The sequence below is a fragment of the Megascapheus bottae genome, chromosome 15 (assembly GCF_031878675.1).
Source record: "Megascapheus bottae isolate mThoBot1 chromosome 15, mThoBot2.hap1, whole genome shotgun sequence".
Taxonomy (NCBI): Eukaryota; Metazoa; Chordata; class Mammalia; order Rodentia; family Geomyidae; genus Megascapheus; species Megascapheus bottae.
Window position 1 is genome coordinate 21,707,170 of NC_143523.1, and position 24,221 is coordinate 21,731,390.

The following is a 24,221-nucleotide window of genomic DNA, read 5'->3' on the forward strand; positions in this document are numbered from 1 at the left end:
TTCACTACTCAAATCGATTCTGAAGCCTTGGTGGGACACTCCTTTATTAGTATAAAGTTTTTTTTTTTTTTTGGCTGCTGCTCTGAAGTTTACAAGTAAGTGAGACAACAATATTTGAAGTTATTCCTCTATGAGAGTAACCTAACAAGAGTTTTTCTCAAGTAGAGGAATTTCTCAGATTCTGCCTCCCATAGGCAAAAAGTTAAATGGAAATAAAATACCAAATTTCATTTTGTGCTTGTCTCTTGAATTATACAAAGAGACACTTGGATGCCATTAGTAACAATACAAATATGTTTATTAAACATAATTCTAATTTAAAAATTATGTGGCTATCTGTCACATTCTCCAGCAGACAGGGAAAAGAAATGGATCTTGTTTGGCTTACATCACATGTTCATGTTTAGGCACAAACAGATGGAGGCATCCATCACCTAATTCTTATTAAAGGAACATGACTAGAAGCCAATTAAAAATATAATAATTAGTTCTTCATACAAAATACAATTATAGTACAAATCCTGAATCTTTATATTGAAACTTCTTGCACCATCAGAAGTTTCCAAAGGCAGTCCAATATTTTTAATGACTACCATCAAATTGCTCTGATCATTTACTATGTACCTGTAATAAGTTGTTGAAAGTAATTTCACCTAGCACTCCAAACAAAACCATTACATTAATGTATTACAGGCATTTTTTAAAGTAGTTTGGTTTACTAAATGTAGCCAGATGGTGGAAGTTTATAAGTGTAAATGGCCATAAAGCATTAGACATGATTTAATACCTCATAGAGTGGTCAGCAAATACACACTAGGGATCAGTATTAGCAAAATACACTGGTCTAATCAACTCCTGTTCAATTCTTAGTGGTATAAACTTGAGATAGTAGCATGTCTCAGTGGTTGGGAAGAACACAGTAATAGGTACAGTCAGATTGTCTGTACAAAGAAAATTGCCTGTGGCTAAAACAAAAGCCAATGCATTTCAAGAGGGCAAAATCTATTCTATTAACAAAAGATACAGGTAAAATTCAGTTTTAAAATGGTTCTAAGATATAAATAAGCATTCCTTTAATTTGCAAGGACAATTTAAATTCGAAGTTTAGAAAAACAAAAAAATTTAAAAAGGTATAACTGGCAACTATTAAAAGTCATAGTATGCTGTTCTGAGGAGGTATTAAATTGGTGTCTTTTTTCTTTAACAGACAGCTAGTCAGCATGTACTAAAAACCTCAAAATGTTCAAACTCTTGGGCAGGGGGCATTAAAACAGATCTGTGATGTAGCAATTGCCTAGAATATGCAAGGCCCTGGGTTCAATTCCTAGTATTGAAGGAAGAAAAGAAGACAGAAGAGAGCATAAAGGAAAGGACAAAGAGAAGAAAAGGAAGTATAAGCTGAAGGCTTCATACTCTTTAATACAGCAATTTTCCTTCAGGTATTTCTCTCCAAGATCTTCACAAGACTAATACATATGGATATACTTCATGGCACAGTTTATAATAGGAAAAAATCCCATAAAACTACTTAAAAATATTCAACGAAGGGGTTAAATAATCATTGGGAAGGATATTATGGGAGCTAAAAAAAAAATCTAGATACAATTCTAAAAAGTTTAAAAAGAACACACATGTAGGAAAAGCATGTATGTGTGTGTGCATGTGTGCATGTGTGTGTGTATTTTTTTTTGGGGGGGGGGATAGTCCTGGAACTTGAAATCAGGGGCTGGGCACAGACACAAACCTTGGCAACTTTTTGCTAGTGCTCTGTGACTTGAGCCACTGTACCACTTCTGGCTTTTTCTGAGTATGTGGTATGGAGGAATCAAACCCAGGGCTTTGTGCAAGCTAGATGAGCACTCTACCATTAGGCTATGTTCCTGGTCCCGTAAATGAAAATATTTAAATAAAATATAAGGCTAGAAATGTGGTTAATGGTAGAGTACTTGCCTAGTATGCATAAGGCCCTGGGTTCAAATCCGCAGTACCAATGAAAGAGAAAAAGCCAGAAGTGCCTCAAGTGGTAAAATGATAGTCTTGAGCAAAAGCTGCTCAGAATAGTACCTAGGCCAAGGCCTGGAATGGCAAAAGAAAATATATTAAGAGCTGGGCGCTGGTGGCTCACTCCTGTAATCCTAGCTACTCAGGAGGCTGAGATCTGATAATCTAGTTCAAAGCTAGTCTGGGCATGTATGATCTCCAATTAACCACCAGAAAACCAGAAGTGGCACTGTGGGTCAAGTGGTAGAGCATTAGCCTTGAGCTGAAGAGCCCAGGGACAGTGCCCAGCCTCAGAGTCCAAGCCCTACAGCAAACAAAAACAAAACTAAACCAAAACAAAAACAAATCCTAAAACTCAAAACAAACAAACAAACCCAAGAGAATACATTAAGAAAAAGGAAGATGGCAGTTTGGCCTAATGGTAGACTGCTTGCCTAGTATGCACAAAGACCAGGGGTTCAATTCCTTGGTACCACATACAGAGAAAAGCCAGAAGTGGTACTATGGCTCAAGTGTTAGAGCTCTAGCCTTGAGGAAAGCCTAAGGTCAGAGATCAGTCCCCAGGACTGGCCAAAAAAAGAAAAAAGAAAAAGGGTTAAAAATGTGATCACAGCGTTATAGGGAAATGTGTGATTTCTTTTTCTCTAAATTTCTAGTAACTTTTGTAATTAGAAAACAATCAAAAGGGAGAAGATGGGTAAAAGGGGAATCTTTTTTTTTTTTTTTTTGCCAGTCCTGGGCTTGGGCTCAGGGCCTGAGCACTATCCTTGGGCTTTCTCAAGGCTAGCACTCTACCACTAGAGCCACAGCACCACTTCTGCTTTCTTTTCTATGTATGTGGTACCAAGGAATTGAACCTGGGTCTTCGTGCAGGCAGGCAAGCACTCTACCATTAGACCAAACTCCCAGCCAGAATCTTTGTTTTTTAAATTTGTTTTTTCTTGTATTTTTACCAACGAGGTGCAATTAAATGACTTAATTTGTAAAAGTCAAGTTAATAACATTTATAAAGAAGAATATAAGGCTGAAGATACAATGCTATCACTGCTCTAGCAAATTGGTGGTTTAGTGATACATGTACACATACCTGGCAGAGCAGTTATGAAGTCCCTCTGCAACATAGGTTTAAGGTATGAGTTGATGTGCCCATGTTGGTAATGACACATTTGGGATATAAGATGTTCCACAAATTCCACTTGATCAGACTCTGACCACTGCTCAAAATATTTGACACACAGTTCCTTTTCTTTCTCATAGCTTGCCGAGAGTTTCCGCTGCTTGGGCACAATCATGCTGGAAGTGCCATTGGCAAGTTTTGTCTGTGGAAAGAGGCATTGAAGAAATGCATAATGGTAACTATTAAAAATGAAGGAAATAAGCTGAGCATGGTGACTCATGCCAGTAACCCTATCTGCTCAGGAGGCTGAGAGCTAAGGACTGCCATACAAAGCCAGCCAGGGTACAAAAGGACTGAGACTCTTTTATCTCCAATTAACCTCTAGAAAATGTGAAGTGGGGGTTGGCTCAAGTGTTGGGCTGTAGCCCAGGCCTCATGACCTTAAAAAAAAAAAAAGAAAATATATGCAATTTTCTGGCCTGGTGTGCTAAGTTGTATCTTTTATCATAGGGTCCACTCTGTTATTTTGCCAGTAATTGGACATTTGTGAACCACCATTATATGGAAAGCCTCAGAAATACCAGAACAATGTATGTTAAAGAAAGACTGAACATCCATTTTCAAAAGTTCACAAGAAAGCATTCTTAATTCTACACAGATGAAAACTGAAAGCCAAAATCATATTATTATTAGCAAGCAAAAAAAATTAATTTGCAGAGTCTTGGTGCCAGTGATGCTGCTGTCACTATGGCCATTACAAAGCTGCCGCCTGGAAGCATGAGCAGTTGCGGAGATACTTGGAGAAGTCAGGGGGTGCTGGACACACTGAGCCAAGTGCTGGTAGCCTTATATGAAGAACCAGAGAAACCTAATAGTGCTTTGGATTTTTTAAAAGCATCACTTAGGAGCTGCTACCTCAGAAAATGCAGAAATAGAGCTGCTTCGCCTAGAATTGGCAGAAATGAAAGAAAAATATGAAGCTACTGTGGAAGAAAATGAAAAACTGAAAGCAAAGCTTGCTCAGTATGAACCACCTCAGGAGAAGTGTGCAGTTGAAAAGACACTGAAAAATGGTTTTGTATGACTTGAATAGTTTGTATAGAATATAATATTTCCGGACAGATGCTATAAAACTCCCTTAATATATTAAGTTCACATTTGGAATCACTATTAAAAATTCAATATTATGCTGGGAATGGTATTTCATACCTGAATCACCTAGCTACTCAGGAGGCTGAGATCTGAGGATGGAGGATCAAAGCTAGCTTAGGCACTAGGACCTTGAAACTCTTAGCTCCAATTACTACTAGAAAACCTGAAGTTGCAATATGGCTCAAAGAGTAGGGCAGTAGTAGCTCTTCAGCTCAAGGACAACATCTAAGGTCAGAGTTCAAGACCCATGACTGACAAAAAAAATTCAAGGGCTGTGGCCTAGTGGTAGAGTGCTTGCCTAGCATGCAGGAAGACCTGGGTTCAATTCCTTGGCACCACATACATAGAAAAAATGCCAGAAGTGGTGTTGTGGCTCAAGTGGTAGAGCTTGAATTCAGGGCGTGAGCACTGTCCTTGGGCTTTCTCAAGGCTTGAGCCCCAGCACCATTTCTGGCTGACTTTTTCTATGTATGTAGTACCAAGGAATCAAACTTCCGTCTTCATGCATGCTAGGCAAGCTAGTTACTAAGCCAAACTGCAGGCCTTACAACAATAGTCAAATAAGTACTCCATGCAAAGACCAATGATTATTTTGACTGCTACCATGAAAAAAGTAAAGCTTAAATAACTCTCATATACTCAACTTGAAAGAAAAAAGAAAAAAACTTTCATAGCCATCAAAATTACATTCCTTAGTCATTCAAACAAACACTAATAGAGGCATTATTGGGATTAAAATAGGGACTTGAAACAGTTTATTAACTATAGCATGATGGTGTGGATTACCTGTCCCCAACACTTGAGAGGCTGAGGAAAGTGGGTTGGGAGTTAAAGTCAGATTGGGTAATGTAGATACAGTCTCAAAAAGGAATAAAGAAAAAAAAAAGGTGGGGGGGAAGGGAAGGGGGATTAGGATTACTTAATTACATAAGGTCTTTAAATTAGAGAGGCCTTTCTTTCCTTCTTTCTTTCTCCTTCCTCCCTTCCTTCCTTCCTTCCTTCCTTCCTTCCATCCATCCTTCTTTCTTTTTTGTGGGTCATGGGGCTTGAACTTGGCCTGAGTGCTGTCCCTGAGCTCTTCAACTCAAGGCTACCGGCTACCCCTGGGCCTGGACGTTGTCCCAGAGCTCTTTAGCTCAAGGCTGCGGCCCTACCCTTGACTCAAGCCCCAATTCTAGGGATAGTTGGATATAAGAGTCTCAGGTCCTTTTGTGCCCAGGCTGGCTTTGAACCTTGATATTCAGGTCTCAGCCTGCTGAATAGCTAGGATTACAGGCGTGAACTACCGCACCTGGCTAAATTAGAGAAGTTTCTTCTCCTTGCCTCAATGGTATAGATGAGGAAGGGGATGGGGCATGTAGGTAAGAAGAATATGATAAGATTCTTGGAGCTAAATGACCTAAAAGGACAGGAAGTTCCACATAAGGATTAGGCTGGCCAACATAGTGATTTCAGACCTGAGCAAAAGACAGCTACACTGGGCCAGACTTCCTATCTACAGAACTCAGAGGTTTAGGCTCTTCCTTTTTTGTTCAAGACTGTGGCTCTATTACTTGAGCCACAGTACCACTTCTTGATTTTTTGCTGTTTCAGATAAAGTTCCATAGATTTTTCTGCCCAGGGTGGCTTCAAACCATGATGTTCAGATCAAGGGTTATAGGTGTGAGCATCCTCACTGGGCAATAAGGGGAATTTTGACAGCAGAGGTCCCAGTGCAGAAGAAATAATCTGAGTCGTGCTTTCCAGGTCACTCAGATAGTGCTGAATAACTTTTAGAAGTGTTTCCAAACAATTCCAGCCTCATCCCTATACAAAATATAGTTCTTCCCACTTTATGTCTTCTGTTGAGTCTGGACTTTGACTAGTAAGGTATGGAGACAATTCATATTTTGGGACTAGAGCAACCAAGTGAAAAACTCAGGCCACTCTGCAGAAAATAAAGGCACAGATGATGAGAGGAGACAGAGACATTCAGAGAAACAAGATGGATATAAGCTTGGGAAGAACCCAGTTGTAAGAACAAATTCTAGGGACAAGAATGGACATAAAGATGACAACTAATAGATTACTTATATTTCAACATTCTACCAAAGACAAAATAATTTTTTGGACTAGAGCAGCGGCTGTCAGGTGGAGGGAAATAACTGGGATTCGGTGTATTTTGATGGCAGATTCAATTGAATTTGTTGATAGATTGGATAAAGATATAAGAGACGATGGACATACCCAATCTGAAGCTGGACGACACTTGAAGATTCAGAATCAACAGAAACTTTTAATACACTAAAAAAATATATATATATATATACTTTCTATAGAGTACAACTGAGTACTTTTCAAAGTATTGGATCTTTGGTTACTTGGCCGAATGGACCCCAGTCTGGCAGGGAGATCCATGTTACTCTAGAATGCATCTCTGCCTACACATGCTGAAAGTGTAAGAGAAAATTTCGATAATCTGCTACTGAAGTGTACTTTTCCTTATTTTCTCAATAGTAAACCCCAAATGCAGACCTTTTTACACATGGTATCTGATACACAATGTATTTCAAGAATAACATGTGAGTTGGGCGCTGGTAGTGCATGCTTGTAATCCTAGCTGCTCGGGAGGTTGAGAGGTGAAGATATTTGAAACCAGCCTAGGCAGGAAAATTTGTGAGATTCTTATCTCCAATTAATCACCCTCCTTGGAACAAAACAAAACAAAACAAAACAGAAAAAAAAAACCCAGAAGTTGAACTATAGCTCAAGTGCTGGGTGCTAGTCTTAAGCAAAATGAAACAACAAAACTTCACGGATATTTCCCAGGAGGTCAAGCCCTAGGACTGCCCCCACCTCCCCACCCCAAAAAGTGCTAAGCTAGAACCAATAAACAAGCTGGGATGTGCAGAGTTGGAGGTTATCTAGTATAAATATCCCTATTGTCTATGACATAGACTTAAAATGACTGAGAAGAACTTTGTTGAACACCAGACTTGGGGACTTCAGGGCTGGTTTTTGTGTAAGGTATTTGTTTGCATTGCAACAAAGGAAAACTCATGAAATATGGAATAGTTTATGGGGCTAATAAATGTGTGTCTACCAGCTTGACCAAATGCTACTCATCCCAACAACCAAAACCACTTTGCTGTCATTTATTTTCTCTTGTCTTTAAAAAGGTAGAAATGGACATGAATATTCGGTGTTACAGTTTTTGCTGGTCTAAGTTTTTTTGTTTTTTTTTTTTTGCGGGTTCAAGCACAGAATGCCAGTAGCACAGTAAAAAAAAATGATTCTGCTTTTACTCTGAACAAACCAGGTAGTTCTATAATCATGAAAAGCTATTCTTTCATCAATGGCTGTCAGATAAAATTGCCTAAAGACTTAACAAAGTTATTTTACTGTAAGAACTAACCTTCATTCAAACTTGTACCTTTTCTGTGATTTACTTCATAAATAAGACACAAAATGTTTGGACATTAGAAATAAAGAGCAAAATGTAATTCCATGTGCTTGCCAATTATTCTAGGTAATTCTAGCAACTTTATAGTTACTACCCTCCCCCCAAAAAATATGTCTCCTCATAAAGAAATGTACTTGAGAGCCATTGTTACTTCAAATAGCTACTGGCAAACACAACTGTACTGTTTTAAAAAGCTTTAGCACAGGAATGGAAAACACTACTTTCAAATTCCAGCTCCTTAACTTACCAATGGAGTGACACAGAATAAGTTTATCTTTCTGCATCTATTTTTCTCATCTATAAAACAGGGGATTAACACTAGGATGTAGTTCATTAGATTTCTGTGAAGATCAAAACCAAACAAATGGGCTGGAGTGGTAAAATGGTAGAGCACCTTCTTAGTAAGTATGAGATATTGAGTTAAAACTCCAATACTATAAAAACAAAAACCCAAGAAAGCAAAGAAACAAAATTTCATGAAAAACATACTTAGCCCTCCACCTAGCACACACAGAAGTACTCAGTAACTCACAGGCCTCCAGAAAGATAGGCAAGCACTCTACCATTTGAACTACAATCCAAAACTATAAATTTACCTTCTTAACTCAGGACTTTATACTTGTTCAGCTGACTTGCTTAGCCAGATACACTTTCAGCCCAGCTTTTTACTAGTTATTGTGTAGATGTGGATTCAGTGCCTGGGCCCTATTCCGAGGTTTTGTTTTGGTTGTTACTGATGGCAGGAGTACGGCAAACAGTGTAAGAATGGAAAGAGCTGTTAAGTTAGATGATAAACAAACAAAATAAAAAGAGTTAAAGATTACTAGGACTTTCTTCCAGCACAGTTCACAAAGGCTCAGGGCCCCCCACCCCCAAATGAAACAACCAACCAACCAAACCAAGCGCATGACATGTACTACTAATTTTCAAAATGACCAATAATTTTCTTGCAGCTGCTGCCTAAGCCAGAAGGAGAAAGCACACACTTGTATACACCAACTGGCCAATCACCACAATTGTAAAATTAAATGCATGCTCTTTCGATGCCATTTATGGGCTGAAAAATATATCATGGACTGGCTAAACTTCATGATGAAATAACAAATGTTTCTCATTTTCATGAACCCAGAAGAAAGAATGGGGTAAATAAGAAAGGACAATGGCTCAGACATAGGACACCATTTGCATCTGGATCTTAAGAACTAGGTGAAAGGACTATAATAGTGAGATACAAATGATTAAAGACATCTAAGGATTCTGTTTGGCTTTGAGAAAGGTTCTGGCAATGAATACTATGGTAGGGGAAAAGGGGACATTATGATTAAAGTGATGAATTGCTTCATGAATAAAAGGAGCAAGGGTTGTGCTGGGGATGACGATGCTCTGAGGAGGAAAGGGATAAGAATTCCAATTAAGGCTGGAACTTGGGCAGTATGAATTAACCAACTATCACTTAACTGGGTGACTACTCTCTCTGCTGGGCACTTTACCAGATGCTAGGGGGAAGTTCAGTGAACAGGCACACAATTTGTCTTCTCTGGAGAAGTTAGGGGAAAACACAGAATAGGACAATTTCAGAAACTAATATGTACTGTGAAAAAAAGATAACTTTTCATTCTACTTTAACTGGGACAGTCAAGAAATAATGCTGAAAGAGACAACAATTTAACTGATACCTGCATGAGAAAGGGTCAGTCTTGTGAAGACTTGGAGAAAGCACCTTCCAGAAAGAAGGAAGACTGAAGATAGTTCAAGGGAAGAACTGAAAGAAAGCCAATGCAGTTGATGCAGAGTGAATAATTTGGGACAAAGTGTTAACAAATGAGACGGCCTTGGGCTAGCTCTTACAATACTACCAGTTTCTTCATAAGGTGTCTAGATTTCCTCTGAAGTATAAAGGAGAGCTTGAGGAGAGTTCGAAGTAGTTATATGTGATATCACCCAAAGTATGCCTTATCAATATTTATACTAGGGCTGGAGAAATGGCTTAAGACATGGCTGGAGGTAGGCACCATTGGCTCACTGTAATACTAATTACTTAGGAAGCTGAGATCTGAGGACTATAGTTCAGAGTCAGTCCAGGCAGAAAAGTATATGAGATGCTTACCTCCAACTAATCATCAAAAAGCCAGAATTGAAGCTGAGACTCATGTAGAAGAGCACTAACCTTGAGCAAAGAAGTTCGGGGACAGTGCCCAGTTATGCCATAGGACCTTCACAAAACAAAACAAAATACCCTTTATAACTTTCAGTGATCAAGGAGCAGTACTTAGCTGGGTGCTGTTGGCCCATGACTGTCCTCTTAGCTACTTGGGAGATTAAGAATAGAATGATCACGGTTTGAGGCCAGCCTGAGCATAAAAATTCTTAAGACCTTTTCTCAACCAATAGCTGGGCTCAGTGGCATGCACTTGCCAACCTAAACAATGTGAGAGGCTCATATTGGGAAGATGCAGGTCACACTAGGCAGGAAAACCCACCAGACTTCATCTTAAAGGAGGGATTCTGGCCTGATAGTATGTGCGATTGAGTGGCTCACAGTTCAGGTGCCAGCCTAGGCAGGAAATGAGACACTATCTCAAAAATAATGAACAAAAGGCAAGGCTGTAGGTATGAGTTCAAATTCCAGTACTGCCAAAACAAAAACAAAGACAAATACAGTTCCCTTTAACTTTTGGAGGTTAGGGAAGAAAGTAGGAATCCAAACGAAAGAAAATTACGGCTAAACATATAAAATGGGACATACATTTCAGCAGAAGTAAACATCATATTTCTCAGTGGAATTACTGTATTAATATTTTAACAGCTTCTTCTAGATATGATTACATATTAGGTGAACTCATAAATATGTCAGATCTGATTAGTGAATGTGGAAGACAGGAAGGGACAGATTTGTCAGCACAGAAAAAGTTCACATTATGAATATGACTAGTTTCTAATAACCAACAAGACAAAGCTTGCAATCATTCCAATTCTGTTAAATAAAACTCACTAAGAAATGAACTCACAATGGCCCAGTATATATATGATTATTTAAGGATGAGACACTTGCTAATCTTTACCTATTTGCTGTCTATAGGAAAAGTCACATATAAAATTCACCTAAGTCAAAATAGAACCATTCTGGTTATTTCCTAGTTTTTGATCTAGATAAATTGACAGGTAAGTTCACATTTTTAGATTTCAAAAGTGAGACTCTTGTTTCTTTAGTGTGTTCCCTCATGCAACTTTATAGCTTCTAGGATGATGGGTTCTTTTGTTCTAACCCAAGAAACTCACAGCAGTTTAATTTACTGCTGCATTACTATAGCTACTAACTACACACACCTCCAAGGCTGGTAAACCCACTGATGTAGACAGTGCCACCTTAAAAGGATTTTTTTTTTGGATGGGTCCTAGTGAATAAAGAAAGAAAAAAAAGGACATAATGTTTAATTATAAGAAATGATTGAAACAGGCACAGACATACCCCGGGTGTCTCTGCACTGCAGCAAGCTCTAAACTTGTTATCGTTAATGGTTTAAATTTCACTGTGCTAATCATTTCAGGACATAAGCCTTTCTTGATAATCTAATGAATTATTCCAACATCCTTCAGCAAAAAAAAAAAAAAAAAAGAAAAGAAAAAAATCCTCCATGACAGCACTAATTACAAGACGTTTTCCCAGTGCTTATGTAAAATATGACAGAGCAGCAGCTTAGGGAATTGCAGAAAACTGCTTCTAATTTCCACTGAGAAACTGACAAACACCTCTCTTTCATCTCTCCCAGCTCTCAAGTAAGATTTAACTTTCTCATTTAGTTAATTACCGAGTGAGGATCATCATTTCCCTGGATCGGAGCGGCACAGAGCCTTTATCGTGTTAACTTGTGAACTTGATCGATGGCTGCTGCTAAAACTTAATAACTTCACCCCCTGGCAAATTGTAAGATAAATATAATAGGAGAAACTCTGACAGTAAAAACCTGCCAGAAATGAGCGCTGTGTTTATGTTTCTTTGCAGGCAGCAAAAAAAACAACCGACAGCTTATTACTGGTTGCGTGTTACTTATATTTAAAAGACTCCAGGCAGTTAACTTTCTGTGTATTGTTAAAACTTTGCTCATGAGATGGGGAAAAAATAGGGGGGGGGGCGGAAATGTAGCAGACTTGGGGACGTGAGCAATGAAAAAACAGAAAGGAGCAATACAGGGGACCAAAGATATTATATAAGATCTTAAAATGTCAGTGTCATTTAAAATGTCGAATTAGCACAAATAGGCATAATATCCTCTTAAAAGTAATTCTTGCTATATAAACAATGTATAAACTAGAAGCAAAGCAAGAGAATTTTTGCTCACTCACATTTTTTTCAATGACCATGGGTCCATGCCTCAAGAATTCAATTAACAGCTGAATTCCTACATCTCTCTTCAAAAACCCCTGCAGCTAAAAAGCCATTCACTAACTCTACTAGTTAACCCTTTGTGAAACAAGGAGAAACTGCTACATCTAGAAGCTAAATAACCTTCTCAGAACTGAATAACTAAGTCTGGAACCTTTTAGCTAATCTAACATTCAGAACGCTAAGTCAATCCATAAAAAAAATTATTCTCCTGATCGTTATGCATTTGGTCAAATCTAATTGCAAGACTGGAAATTTAACATGTAACTGTGGCAGTGTTGATACTGTGGATAAGTCTAGCATGAATGCTACTTTTTTTAATGGTATACTAAAGACAATATGTAAAGTGTAAAAAGGAAGCATAATAACAATAGAACTGCCTTTTACCAATACCTGTTCCTCCTACTGCCATGACTGATCATAGGGGGGAACAAATCTGTATATAAATTGCCAAGACTATCAGACTAACAATATACAAATATACTCAGAATATGCAAATATTATAGGGAAAAACCACAAACTAAATTTGGGGGGAGGATAAGCTCAGTTCACTGGTGCTATGACAGTACCAGTGAACTGAAGCAATCTAAAGGGTCACCATTTGGAAAGTTGAAAAGATCTGGAAAACTGAACATCCAAATAGCAAAAACTGCCGGCTGTGGTGGCTCGTGTGTATCATGTGTATAATCCTAGCTACTCAGGAGGCTAGGATCTGAGGATCAAGGTTCAAAGCCAGCCCAAGCACAAAAGGACCTGAGACTAATCTCTAATTAACCTCTAGAAAACGGGGAAGTGGGGCTTGGCTCAAGGGTAGGGTCGTAGCCTTGGACTGAAGAGCTCAGATAGCGCCCAGGCCAGTTCAAGCCCCATGGTGGTGGGGGGGGAAGGGAACCACCTCAGGAGGATGGAATTGGGAGGAAGGCAGTTCAAGGCCAGCCCAGGAAAACAGCCCTCAAGAAACCCATTGCACAGAAAAAGCTGGTGGCTGTGGTGTATGCCTGTCCATCAGTGGTATTAATAACAAAATCTCAATCCAACCTAGCTCAAGCAAAAAGCAAGACTACTAGAAAAATAACTCAAGCAAAAAGGGCTGGAGGTATGGTTCAATTTGAGACCTCTTGAATCCAAGACTCCTCTGCCTCCTGCTGAAAAGACGAAAGACAAAAAATCATTTCTAACAAACAAAAACCATAGGTGCACAAAGACATCAAAAGCTATTTCCTTCTTTTTTTTTAGTGACAGTACTAGGGTTTGAACTCAGAGCTTTGTGCTTGCTAGATGGGATCTCTACTATATAAGCAGCCTCGTAAGACTAAAGGCTTCTTACTTGAATGAGTAGGTAAGGAGAAGGAAGAAAGAAAAGGTTCATAGGTCTTAAAGCTGCAAAAACGTGTGGGAGCCAAACTGGAAGCCTCATGTAACTGTAACTATTTAAGAAGGATCTGAGGGGAGAGATCCAGAGTGACCTCTTATGGGGAGAAGTTGCATCCAAAGAGTCTGGAAATAACTATCTGATTAAGAAATTAGTGGTCAAGGATTGTCGCTATCCCCCCCCCACACACACCCCCACCCTCTCTTCCTTCTTCCTCTCTATCCAGCTCTCTCTGCTAGTCCTGGGGCTTGAACTCAGGGCCTGGGCATTGTCCTTGAGCTTTCTCAAGGCTAGTGTTCTACCATTTGACCCACAAACCAACTTCTGGCCTTTTCTACATATGTGATACAAAGCAATTGAGCCCAAGGCTTCAGGTGTGCTAGGTAAACACTCTACCATTAGGTCACACTCTTTGGCTCTAGTTTTCTCTTGGTCTAAAGGAAAATGCAGAATAGGTTTAATTTGAAATTTAGTAGCCAGGCACAGTGGCTCCTACCTATAATCCTGACTACTCAGGAGGCTGAGATCTGAGTATTGTGGTTCAAAGCCAGCCTGGCACTAAAGCCCAAAGTCCATGAGACTCTTAACTCCAATTAACCACCAGAAAACAGGAAGTGGTGGTTCAAGCCCTGACCCCCCTCCAAAAAAAAAAAAAAAAAAAAGAAACAAAGAAGAAAGAAAGAAATTTAGTGCCTTTAAATTTTTTTGTTTGGCCATTTTGTGCTTTGGCTTCTAAAACAAATAATCATTTGGTTAAATTTGTAGAGAAATACTCCATGACACCGTGAGTACCTTTTAATCATAAAATAATTACATCCAACTTTATCTTAGAAACTATAGATTCTTTAAAAAAAAAAACAAATAGGATCAAATATAAGTCACTATGTTTTTACTTTCTGTAAATAAGAGTACTGAGGTTTAAAAGGAGATTAAGTTTTTGGAGGGGAGGAGGGAGTATGGGGTGGGTCATGGGACTTGGGTCTGAGCACTGTCCCTGAGCTCTTCAGCTCAAGGCTACTACCCTACCCCTGGAGTCATGGCCCCACTTCCCATTTTTTTAGTGGGTAACTGGAGATAAGAGTCCCAGGGTCTTTAGTGCCCTGGTGGCTTTGAACTGCAATCCTCACAGATCTCAGCCTCTAGATTAGCTAGGATTACAGGCATGAGCCACCATGCCCAGCTCTGGCTCTTTTTTTTAGTGGATAATTAGAATTAAAAGTCTTATAGACTTTTCCTGCCCAGTCTGGCTTTGAACCATGATCAGGTATCAATCTCCTGAGCAGTTAGGATTCTAAGTGTGAGCCACTAGTACTCAGCTTTCAACTGATTTTTTTTAAAGCAGCAGTTACAATGGACATAACATAGAAGCATAAGAACATAAAACGGGAGCAAAGGGTGGTAGAGTGGTCTGTGCTTATGCTAGAACTACTTGGGAGGCTGAGGTAGAAGAACTTAAGCCCCAGGGATTTGCAGACCAGTCTGCACAACATAATAGAGACCCTGTCTCAAACAATTGCCCAGAATCTCCATGACCAATAACTCAACAATGGTCACATTTTGAGGTTTATGTTAACTTTCCTGTATAATAAAAGAGTTACTCTAGTCAACTATTTGATGTATGTGGAAAGGACAGGGTGTTTCTGTGCCATCTAGAGGATTCATTCTTTCTCTATAACATTAAAATTAATTAGAACAGGCAGAATTAATTTCTTCTACTGAACATCTTGGAGAAGTCAAGATGTGATACTGGGAAATGAAGACTAGGTTTTTGTGGGAAGGAAGCAGAGTATGTATAAGGGAGTGGGGGGGGTATAAGGTGGGTGGAATAGAGAAGGGACAGAGTAGGAAGGGAAACAGTAAGAAGGAAGAGAGAAAGGAAGAAAGGCTTGAGATAGGCAAACAGTAGTACAGAAAAATTAATGACAAAAGTGATTAGGAATAGGAGAGAGGAAAGGGGAAACTAGTGGGAAGGTATGTGAGAGAGACCAGACACAGATGGAGAAAGAAGAATGATCAGGAAGAAACTGGGAAAGGGAAGACATATGATAATCTAGGGAAGAGAAAGATGGTGAGGTAGTAAAAGGAGGTTAAGGAGAAATAAGGGGGGAAATGACTACAAAAAAATAACACAAAAGGACTCAGAACTACCATGTTCTATGATTTTAAGAGAAGCAATATGCTCGTTGGACAAATAAGTCCTCTCTCACATGATAAACATCAGGTCCAGTAATAAAGTTTAATTGCCTGGAATCTGGTTGGTCCTTCTGTATAATTTAGGTAGAGGATGGTCAGCTGGATGTTAAATGATATTAATATTATCAAAATAAAATTTCTTTGACAAAGAATTGTATTTTCAGGCACATTCCCCTTACATAGCACTAGAAAGTTGGTTTCTACCAAAAAATAATAAAGAATGATGGCTTGGTGGAGGAGAACAAAAGGACATTTAAATTCAAAAGGTATGTAGGAAAAATATGAAGTTTTTTCTTTTTCCTGGTCCTGGGACTTGAACAAGGCCTAGGTGCTGTCCCTTGAGCCTCTTGGTGCTCAAGGCTAGCACTCTACTATGTGAGCCACAGTGCCACTTCCAGCTTTTTCTGGGTAGTTTATTAGAGATAAAAGTCTCATGAATTTTTCCACCATGACTGGCTTTAAACCATGATCCTTCGATCTCAGCCTCCAGAGTAGCTAAGAGTATAGGCACAAGCAACTGGTGCCCAGCTGAGGGTTTTAAATAAAGTATTAAAAAGGATCTCACTGTGTTATAATCCCTGGATTTTCATGTTTTATATAAGAAGATGTCAACGACTTAGTAAACCTTGATCCTAAGGAAAGCTTTAATTCAAAGGCTCCCCTCTTTTTTTGGGGGGGAGGGCAGGGAGAGGATCAAGAAGCCAACTCAGCTTTCTAGAAGAAATTCAACTCTTTCCAAATGCTTGTTAATGCATGTTAAATGCAGCAAGAAATAATCCTATGAGGCAGCAGCACAGGCCTTTCTTAGCTGCAGTGAATGAAGTAAATGACTTGTAACTTCTAGAAGTCTTGGTTATCTGCAGGTAAAACTTTAATAACCCTTGGAGCATCAAGGGACTAAAGCCATTTCTCTCTGGAATACTTCAGTAATTGTTTTCTTAATTTATCCAGGAAAAGCTTAGTTTGGATATAGCATCTTTTTTTTTTTTTTTTTTTTTAGCGGAGGTGATCAAAATAACTTTCTCAGTTTCATATAAATGAGCAGAGTTTAGACTAAAGTTTCAAAACGCCATTGTTATATAAGTTGTATAATTTTCCTAAAATGAAATTCTGGCTCTATTTCTTTTTTTTTTTTTTTTTTTTTTTTACCAGTCCTGGGCTTGAGCTCAGGGCCTGAGCACTGTCCTTGAACTTTCTCAAGGCTAGAGCTCTACCACTTGAGCCTCAGCACCACTTCTGGCTTTTGTCTATGTATGTGGTACCAAGGAATGGAACCCAGGTCTTCATGCATGCTAGGCAAGCACTTTAACCACTAGGCCAAACTCCCAGCCCCTGGCTCTTTTTCTTTTAATGACAATGTACCTAACTCAAGATTCACAGTAAATGAAGAAGACCAGGACTGCTTTTCATAGAAGGAGAAATATATTTTCGATAGCCAAAAGAAGGTTATACTTCAGTATCAAGACCACAAGTACTGCACTGAAGCCAACACAAATGAACATCTGGAGCTAGAGGTATGGCTGAAATAAAAGAGTGCCAGTCAAGCAAGTAAGCAAAAGCACAGGCCCTGAATTCAAGCCCTGGGGAAACACAAACCTAAACCAAAACACATCAACTCACCAAATGTCCATCATCACTGGGTACCAGTGGCTCACAACTTTGTCATCCTGGCTACTCAGGAGGCTGAGATTTGACGTTGAAGCTCAAAGTCAGCCCAGGAAGAAAAGTCCACGAAACTCTAGCTAACCACCAAAAACCAGAAGTGGAGCTATGGCTCTCAAGTGACAGAGTGCCAATTCAAGCCCTAACTCAGGAACATAAACAAACACAACCCACCCAGCCTCCTTGAAAAAGTCCCCGCCACTATTAGGACTATTCCAGCGTTATCACTTGGTATGTGATCTTGGGTAAGTCAGATACTCTATGTGCCTTAAAGTCATCATTTGTAAAATGCTGATACTCATAGTACTTAGAAGTGTGACTGTTAGGATATAAAGGCACTAAAAGGGGTAGGATTACAACCCACATAGTTGCTGGTTAGAATCAGTTTAATACTTTTTATAATATTTTTATAATAATTTTATGTTTCAACCTTTACTTCCAAACCAGATTTTAAGCCATGGATGGCAATATCAATAGCAACTCAAAAATATACAGTGGGCCGGGAGTTTGGCCTAGTGGTAGAGTGCTTGCCTGGCATGAACGAAGACCCGGGGTTCAATTCCTTGGTATCACATACATAGAAAAAAGCTGGAAGTGGTAATGAGGCTCAAGTGGTAGAGCTCTAGCCTTGAGAAACTCCAAGGATAGTGGTCAGGCCCCAAGTTCAAGCCCAGGACTGGCAAAAACAAAACAACAACAACAAAAAAAACAACAACAAAAAAACTGGGCCAGGAGTTTGGCCTAGTGGTAGAGTGCTTGCCTAGCATGCACAAAGACCCAGGTTTGATTCCTTGGAACTATAATATATATATACAGATATATAGCCAGAAGTGGTGCTGTGGTTCAAGTAGTAGAGCGGCTAGTCTTGAGAAAGTCCAAGGACAGTGCTCAGGCTCCAGAAGTAACTAAAAAGTAACTTTTGGGGAGGACATACTATGAGTGGGGTACAAACATGCTATGAAATTTGCCAATATCTACATAATCTATTGATAATAGGAAAACCTGACAATCTATAATCCATTTTCTAAGACTATTTCCAATCTAATATTTATATTTTGCAAAAACAATTTTCATACATCACTTGCATGTTAACATTTCCGCACATGTACACAATGTATTCTGATCAACCTTTACCTGCTCTTCCTTTTAAAAAACAATTTCAGCAGGCTCAGCTGTTCTAGTTTTATACTTGCTAATAAACACTTCATCCATATCTATCTTTATTCACACTGTTACCTTTCATGCTTCCTGTTGTTACCTACTCCCCAACGGAAACTGCAGAATAGTTTTTTTTTTTTGGTGGTGGTATCTGAGCCTGAACGTGGTAGTACATATGTCTATAGTACAGGCTGGCAAGATGTGTAGGTCTAGAACATCATGGGCCCTAAGGCTGATGGCAGATCGTATATGAAAAACACTAAAGCATAGGGGCCAGGAGTTTGGCCTAGTGGTAAGAGTGCACGAAGACCTGGTTTCGATTCCTCAGCACCACATACATAGAAAAAAAGCCGGAAGTAGTGCTGAGGCTCAAGTGGTAGAGCTCTAGCCTTGAGAAAGTCCAAGGACAGTGGTCAGGCCCTGAGATCAAGCCCCAGGACTGGCATAAAAACAAACAAACAAAAAACTGTTAAACACATAGGTGTATACAGTTCAAATAGCAGAGATCCTGCCTAAAAAGCAGAGGCCCAGAGTTAAAAACCTAGTAGGCCTGCCTCTATAAAAAGTAAAATTAGTTCAGGCATGGTGGCTCTCGCCTGTAATCCTAGCTACTCAGGAAGCTGAGATCTGAGGACTATGGTTCAAAGCCAGCTGGGGCACTAAAGTCCGAAAGACTATCCAATTAACCACTAGAAAACTCGAAGTGTCACTGGGCTCAAAGGTAGGGAAGTAGCCTTGAGCTGAAGAGCTGAGGGACAGTACCCAGGCCCAGAGTCCAAGCGCTATGATAGACAAAAAAAAAAAAAAAAAAAAAAAAAAAGAAAGAAAAGGTAAAATTAAGCTTCCATTAGGAATGAGGATACTCAGTCAATATTTCCATGAAATTTAGCTAAATAAGACAGAAAAGAACAAAAAGAAACCTCAAAATATTTTTTGCAATATGGGTTAAGAAAACATTTGCACACTGATTTTTTTCCCCTATCATTTTCAATCTTTCAGAACTACCGCCAAAGCACATTTCCTTAAACACCTAAATTTAGTGAAGGAAGAACAGTAAGAAACCATCCAGAATGCCAACCATACCTTCATTACATTACTCTAATTTAAAAAATCTACTGAAGAGCTAAGATCCTGTAAGATAAAGATTTTTCCTCTGCCTTCTTCCTTATAGTAATGAGCAGAGCAAAGCTAGGCCAGAAACCAGACTAAAATTCCAGCTGCCAGGAAACCCACCCTAGGTTTATCCCCCTGAGTAAGAGGGGTTAGGATTGACTGAAATACACTGTAAACATAGGTGTGTAGAAATATAACAATGAAATCTCCTACTGCATACTTGAAGATTACTTACATTCTCAGATACCGCGCGCGCGCGCGCGCGCGCGCGCGCGCGCGCGCGTGTGTGTGTGTGTGCGCGCGCGCGCGCCCAACAGCAAGCACACAACAGTCCAGGGGCTTGAATTCAGGCCTTGGCACTGTCCTTGAGTTGTTGTTTTTTTTTTTCTTTCTCAAGGTTGGTGCTTTACCACTTTAGCCACAGCTCCATTTCTGGCTTTTTTTTTTTTGGAAGTTAATTGGAGATAAGAGTCTCACATACTTTCCTAACAGAGTTGGCTTCGAACTACAATCCTCAGATCTCAGACAGACTGACACAGACACAGACACACAGACACACAGACACACAGACACACAGACACACGCAATATCTGCCTTTAGAGAAACAACAAAAGCTCAAGGACAGTGCCCATGCCTGAAGTCAAGTTGTAAGACCAGCACCAAAAGAATAAAGAAGCAAAGTAGGAAGGAAGAAGAATGAAGAAGAAAAGACATAGTTTACCCGTCTTCCTAATTAAAAAATAAAAATAGTGTTACAGCATTTGAAAGGTCTTGAATTAAATTCCCAGAACTAGAGAATAAAAAAGAAATACAAACAACGTGAAGTCAAATCCTGTAATATGATATGTAATACTAATATCCACCACTAGAATACTACAATGAAAAGGTCAGGCAACACCAGATGCTGATAAGGTAACAAGGAACAATGGAACTCTTATTCTCTGCTGTCAGGTGGATATTGGTATGAGTTGAAAATTTCAGTTCTGGTTCTGACTGTGATACTTACCTATAATGAAATACTACATATGAATGAGAGCTAGGAAATTACAAATCATAATACAACAATGTGAATGACTTTCAAAAACATTATGTCTCATGAAATCACACATAAATCATATGGTCAAAACCAGATCAAGCTAAGATATAGCGGTAGAGTAAAGGTAATCTCCTTTCTTTAAAAAAAAAAAAAAAGGCTGAGCCAGGTGCCATGGCTCATGCCTGTAATCCTAGCCTGACCAAAAAAAAAAAAATCTGAGTAGTGGTTATACAGATATATTTACATTGTGAATATTCACTCAATTCAGAACATTGCTATGAAATTATATTCAATAAAAGGGAGTTAAATATGAAAAGTACTGTGATGTTACTAACTCATTTTCTGATAAAGAAAACAGATTTCGAATAAACCCAATTAAAATTTTGCCACAAAAAAGCCTGAGCCTCTGTCTTTACTTGCAACTCTGTGGCCACATACAGACAATTGTTCCCATATGCCACTGTGCTGCACAAGGTTAGAGCTCCCTCTAGCACTTTTAACTAAGGAAACCCTACAGGCCCTTACAGAGCTGACACAGTTTGGTGCTGCCCATGGTTAACTGCAATATGGTGATTTTTATTTTTAATTCGCTTTAATTGTTGCTATGATATGAATAATTAATAGACTGCCTACGCCTGTTTTGTAAAGTTCACAGTAGAGAAAGCCAGGAGAGAAATATCTACTTAGGAAGGAGCTTAAAAATGGTTATAACTGCTATAATATTAGTGAATTTGGAATATTTATTCATGATTTGTAACAACATTATATTCCACCAACAAAGAAACATACTACTAAAAGTGTTTCCTACAAAAAAATCTTCCATCTTATCTATTTTTCCCTTCATAACCACTGTAACCATAATATGATACTCTACACAAGCAAAGTAGGTCAGTGTTAGCAGAACCTTGCTCTTTGGTATAGGAGAATAGGAAGGTCTGGCTGTAAACACAACCTAGTTACGTCTATTCCAAAACACTATTTAAGCCCCTTGAAATAACAGAAACTATTCAACTTGAAGCCTGCATCATTTTCCCATATTTTACAATTGCGTTTTTTCACGATACCTCAACATTTGGAAATTATGACAATATCAATGCTTCTACCCAACATCTACTATGTAGATGTAATTTGGACACAATGTTGTAATCCTACACAGTTAACACAGAATATGAGCAGGTGCTAACTGTTCAATGATTATAATATACACAATCATTCTGAGAATGTAGCTGGAAACAAATGGAGATTCATTTTCAATTGCTGGATTTCCAATCTCTCCTTTCCTGAAGAAAATACTACGTTTAACATTTCTGTTAAAATCAATTCATATGAAAGCTGCTAGTTAATAAGTATTTAAGTCAAGAAGAAAGGATAGAAAAAAAATTTAGTCAGTCACCTTGCATTCTCAAAATTAAGAAACATATGCGTGTGTGTGTGTGTGTGTGTGTGTGTGTGTGTGTGTGTGTGTGTGTGTATGGGATGTTTATGTGTGATGTTTGTGTCAGTACTGGGGCTTGAACTTGGATTGAACACGGTCCCTTAGTTTATTTGCCTCAGATTATTATTATTATTGTTGTTGTTGTCAGTTCTGGGCTTTAGGCCTGGCACCACTTCTGGCTTTTTTCTATATATGTGGTACCAAGGAATCGAACCTGGGTCTTCGTGCGTGCTAGGCAAGAACTCTACCACTAGGCCAAACTCCCGACCCCAGGGTGAAATTATTTTTTAAGTTACAGTATGAAGCAAACAGTTTTTGTTTATTGAGACACAGGCTTATTATGTATGTTAGCTTGGTATTGAGCTTCATTAGACCAGGACTCCAGTTCAAGATTAGCATTCTAGCACTTTCAGCTACAATGCCACTTCCAGTTTTCTGGTAGTTAACTGGAATTAAAAAAAAAAGAAAATCTCATGGACTTTCCTGCCTAGGCTGGCTTTAAATTGTGACCTTAGATCTCAGCCTCCTGTCTAACTCATTTTGGGGGGGGGGGATTGTGGGAGGAGGAGGGTTATGGGGCTTGAACTCTGGGCCTGGGTGTTGTCACTGGGCTCTTCAGCTCAAGGCTACTGACCTAACCCTTAAGCCACAGCGCCCTTCCAATTTTCTAGTGATTAATTATAGATAAGATCTCACGTTCTTTAGTGCCTGGGCTGGCTTTGAACCGAGATTCTCATTTCTCAGCCTCCTAAGTGGCTAAGTAGTAGGCATGAGCCACCGCACATGGGTCAAACTCATATTCTTTTCAAAGAATGTGGATACCTTTGCAAAGTACAGCCATAATGAAGGAGGTTTCAGCAATATGCAAATGAATTTTTTAGCCTTTTCTATTTGGTGGCTCATGGGACTTAAACTTGAGGCCTACGGGTGGTCCTGAGGTCTTTGTACAAGAGGAGATTCTAACTACTTTGAGCACCACTTCTGGTTTTATGATAGTTAACTGGAGATAAGAGTCTTAGGGACTTCTCTGCCCAGGATAGTTTTGAACCATGAAACTTCAGATGTCTCAGCCTCCTGAACAGCTAGGGCTATAAGGCATGAGCTACAGGCATCATTTTGGGTTTTTTTTGCATAAGAAATGAAGGTTAATAGTATGACTTCTATATTGCTCTAGTTAATGGACATACTCCCTCTGCCAAAGCCAGTATACTACGGACAACAGTCTTGGATTTTCTTGCATATACCACAAAGCCATGATGCAAGTTGCCATCTTAATTTGTGTCATGTCTATTGGTTACATTTACCACAGCTATACTCATTTCAAGAGCAGCTCAAAGTAGGGGTGAAATATTGTCTGAAAGCAATTAATCTACCGAGAGCTTCAATCATGAGTTGTGTTCTTCCTAAGACAGGATACACTACAGCTTCTCTTTCAATTCACCTACTATCTGTTGGGAGCTATATATCATGAACTACAACAAGAATGACAGATCTAAATTAACACAGCAGGAAAGCAAGTGGATGCTACTTCTTGGGTTTCCATTTCTTTCTTTTGCAGCAATGGAAGACTTCAGAGTGCTGGCATTAATTAAGCAACAGTTTTATTATGCACTATCAAAACCTGAAAAGAAAATCCTAACAGACAGCAAGAGAAGATTACAAGGTTCAATTAACCACTGTATCTATTTTTGTGGTTGCTAATTGAGTATTTTTATTTTTTTCATCTAATATGAAATGCTGTGAAAGGAAAATACATGCAATAGAACAGCAAACCTATAAGGTCTTATATGGTAATTTCATCTACCAATTTACATATTGATATGATTTCCAAACTTCACCTTATTGTCAGTAAACTGTTAACATTACATAGGTACCACACAGAACTCTTTAGTTGATTCCTTTTACTACATAGTAATGTCTATGTTCTAAAATTCATAAGCAGTAGTTAAAAACATAAGGCCAAAACAAAAAAAAAAACATAAGGCCATGTAGAAAGACTGGTTCCAAATTTCAGCTCTTCAAGTTTATTATGACTTTGGACAAGTTACTTGATCTGAGTTCTAGTTTATTCATTTGTAAAATAGGATGGTGTGAAATGAGAATATAAAATGCTCAATGTCTGGCACACTGTGAATATAAAAAAATTAATGCTATCA

General features: G+C 38.9%; 1 protein-coding gene and 1 pseudogene across 10 annotated transcripts in view; one reads left to right on the top strand and one right to left on the bottom strand.

Annotated features, from left to right (window-relative positions):
* The window catches only part of Btrc (beta-transducin repeat containing E3 ubiquitin protein ligase), a 152,324-nt gene that overhangs the window by 21,551 nt on the left and 106,552 nt on the right, over positions 1 to 24,221 (bottom strand). For all 10 annotated transcript variants that reach the window (XM_090346044.1, XM_090346051.1, XM_090346047.1 and 7 more), the window contains one exon: positions 3,089 to 3,320. In XM_090346044.1, coding sequence (XP_090202170.1) covers positions 3,089 to 3,320 — 232 coding nt within the window. The remainder of the gene's footprint in view (positions 1 to 3,088; positions 3,321 to 24,221) is intronic.
* LOC150053926 (c-Myc-binding protein pseudogene) lies at positions 3,853 to 4,202 on the top strand (annotated as a pseudogene).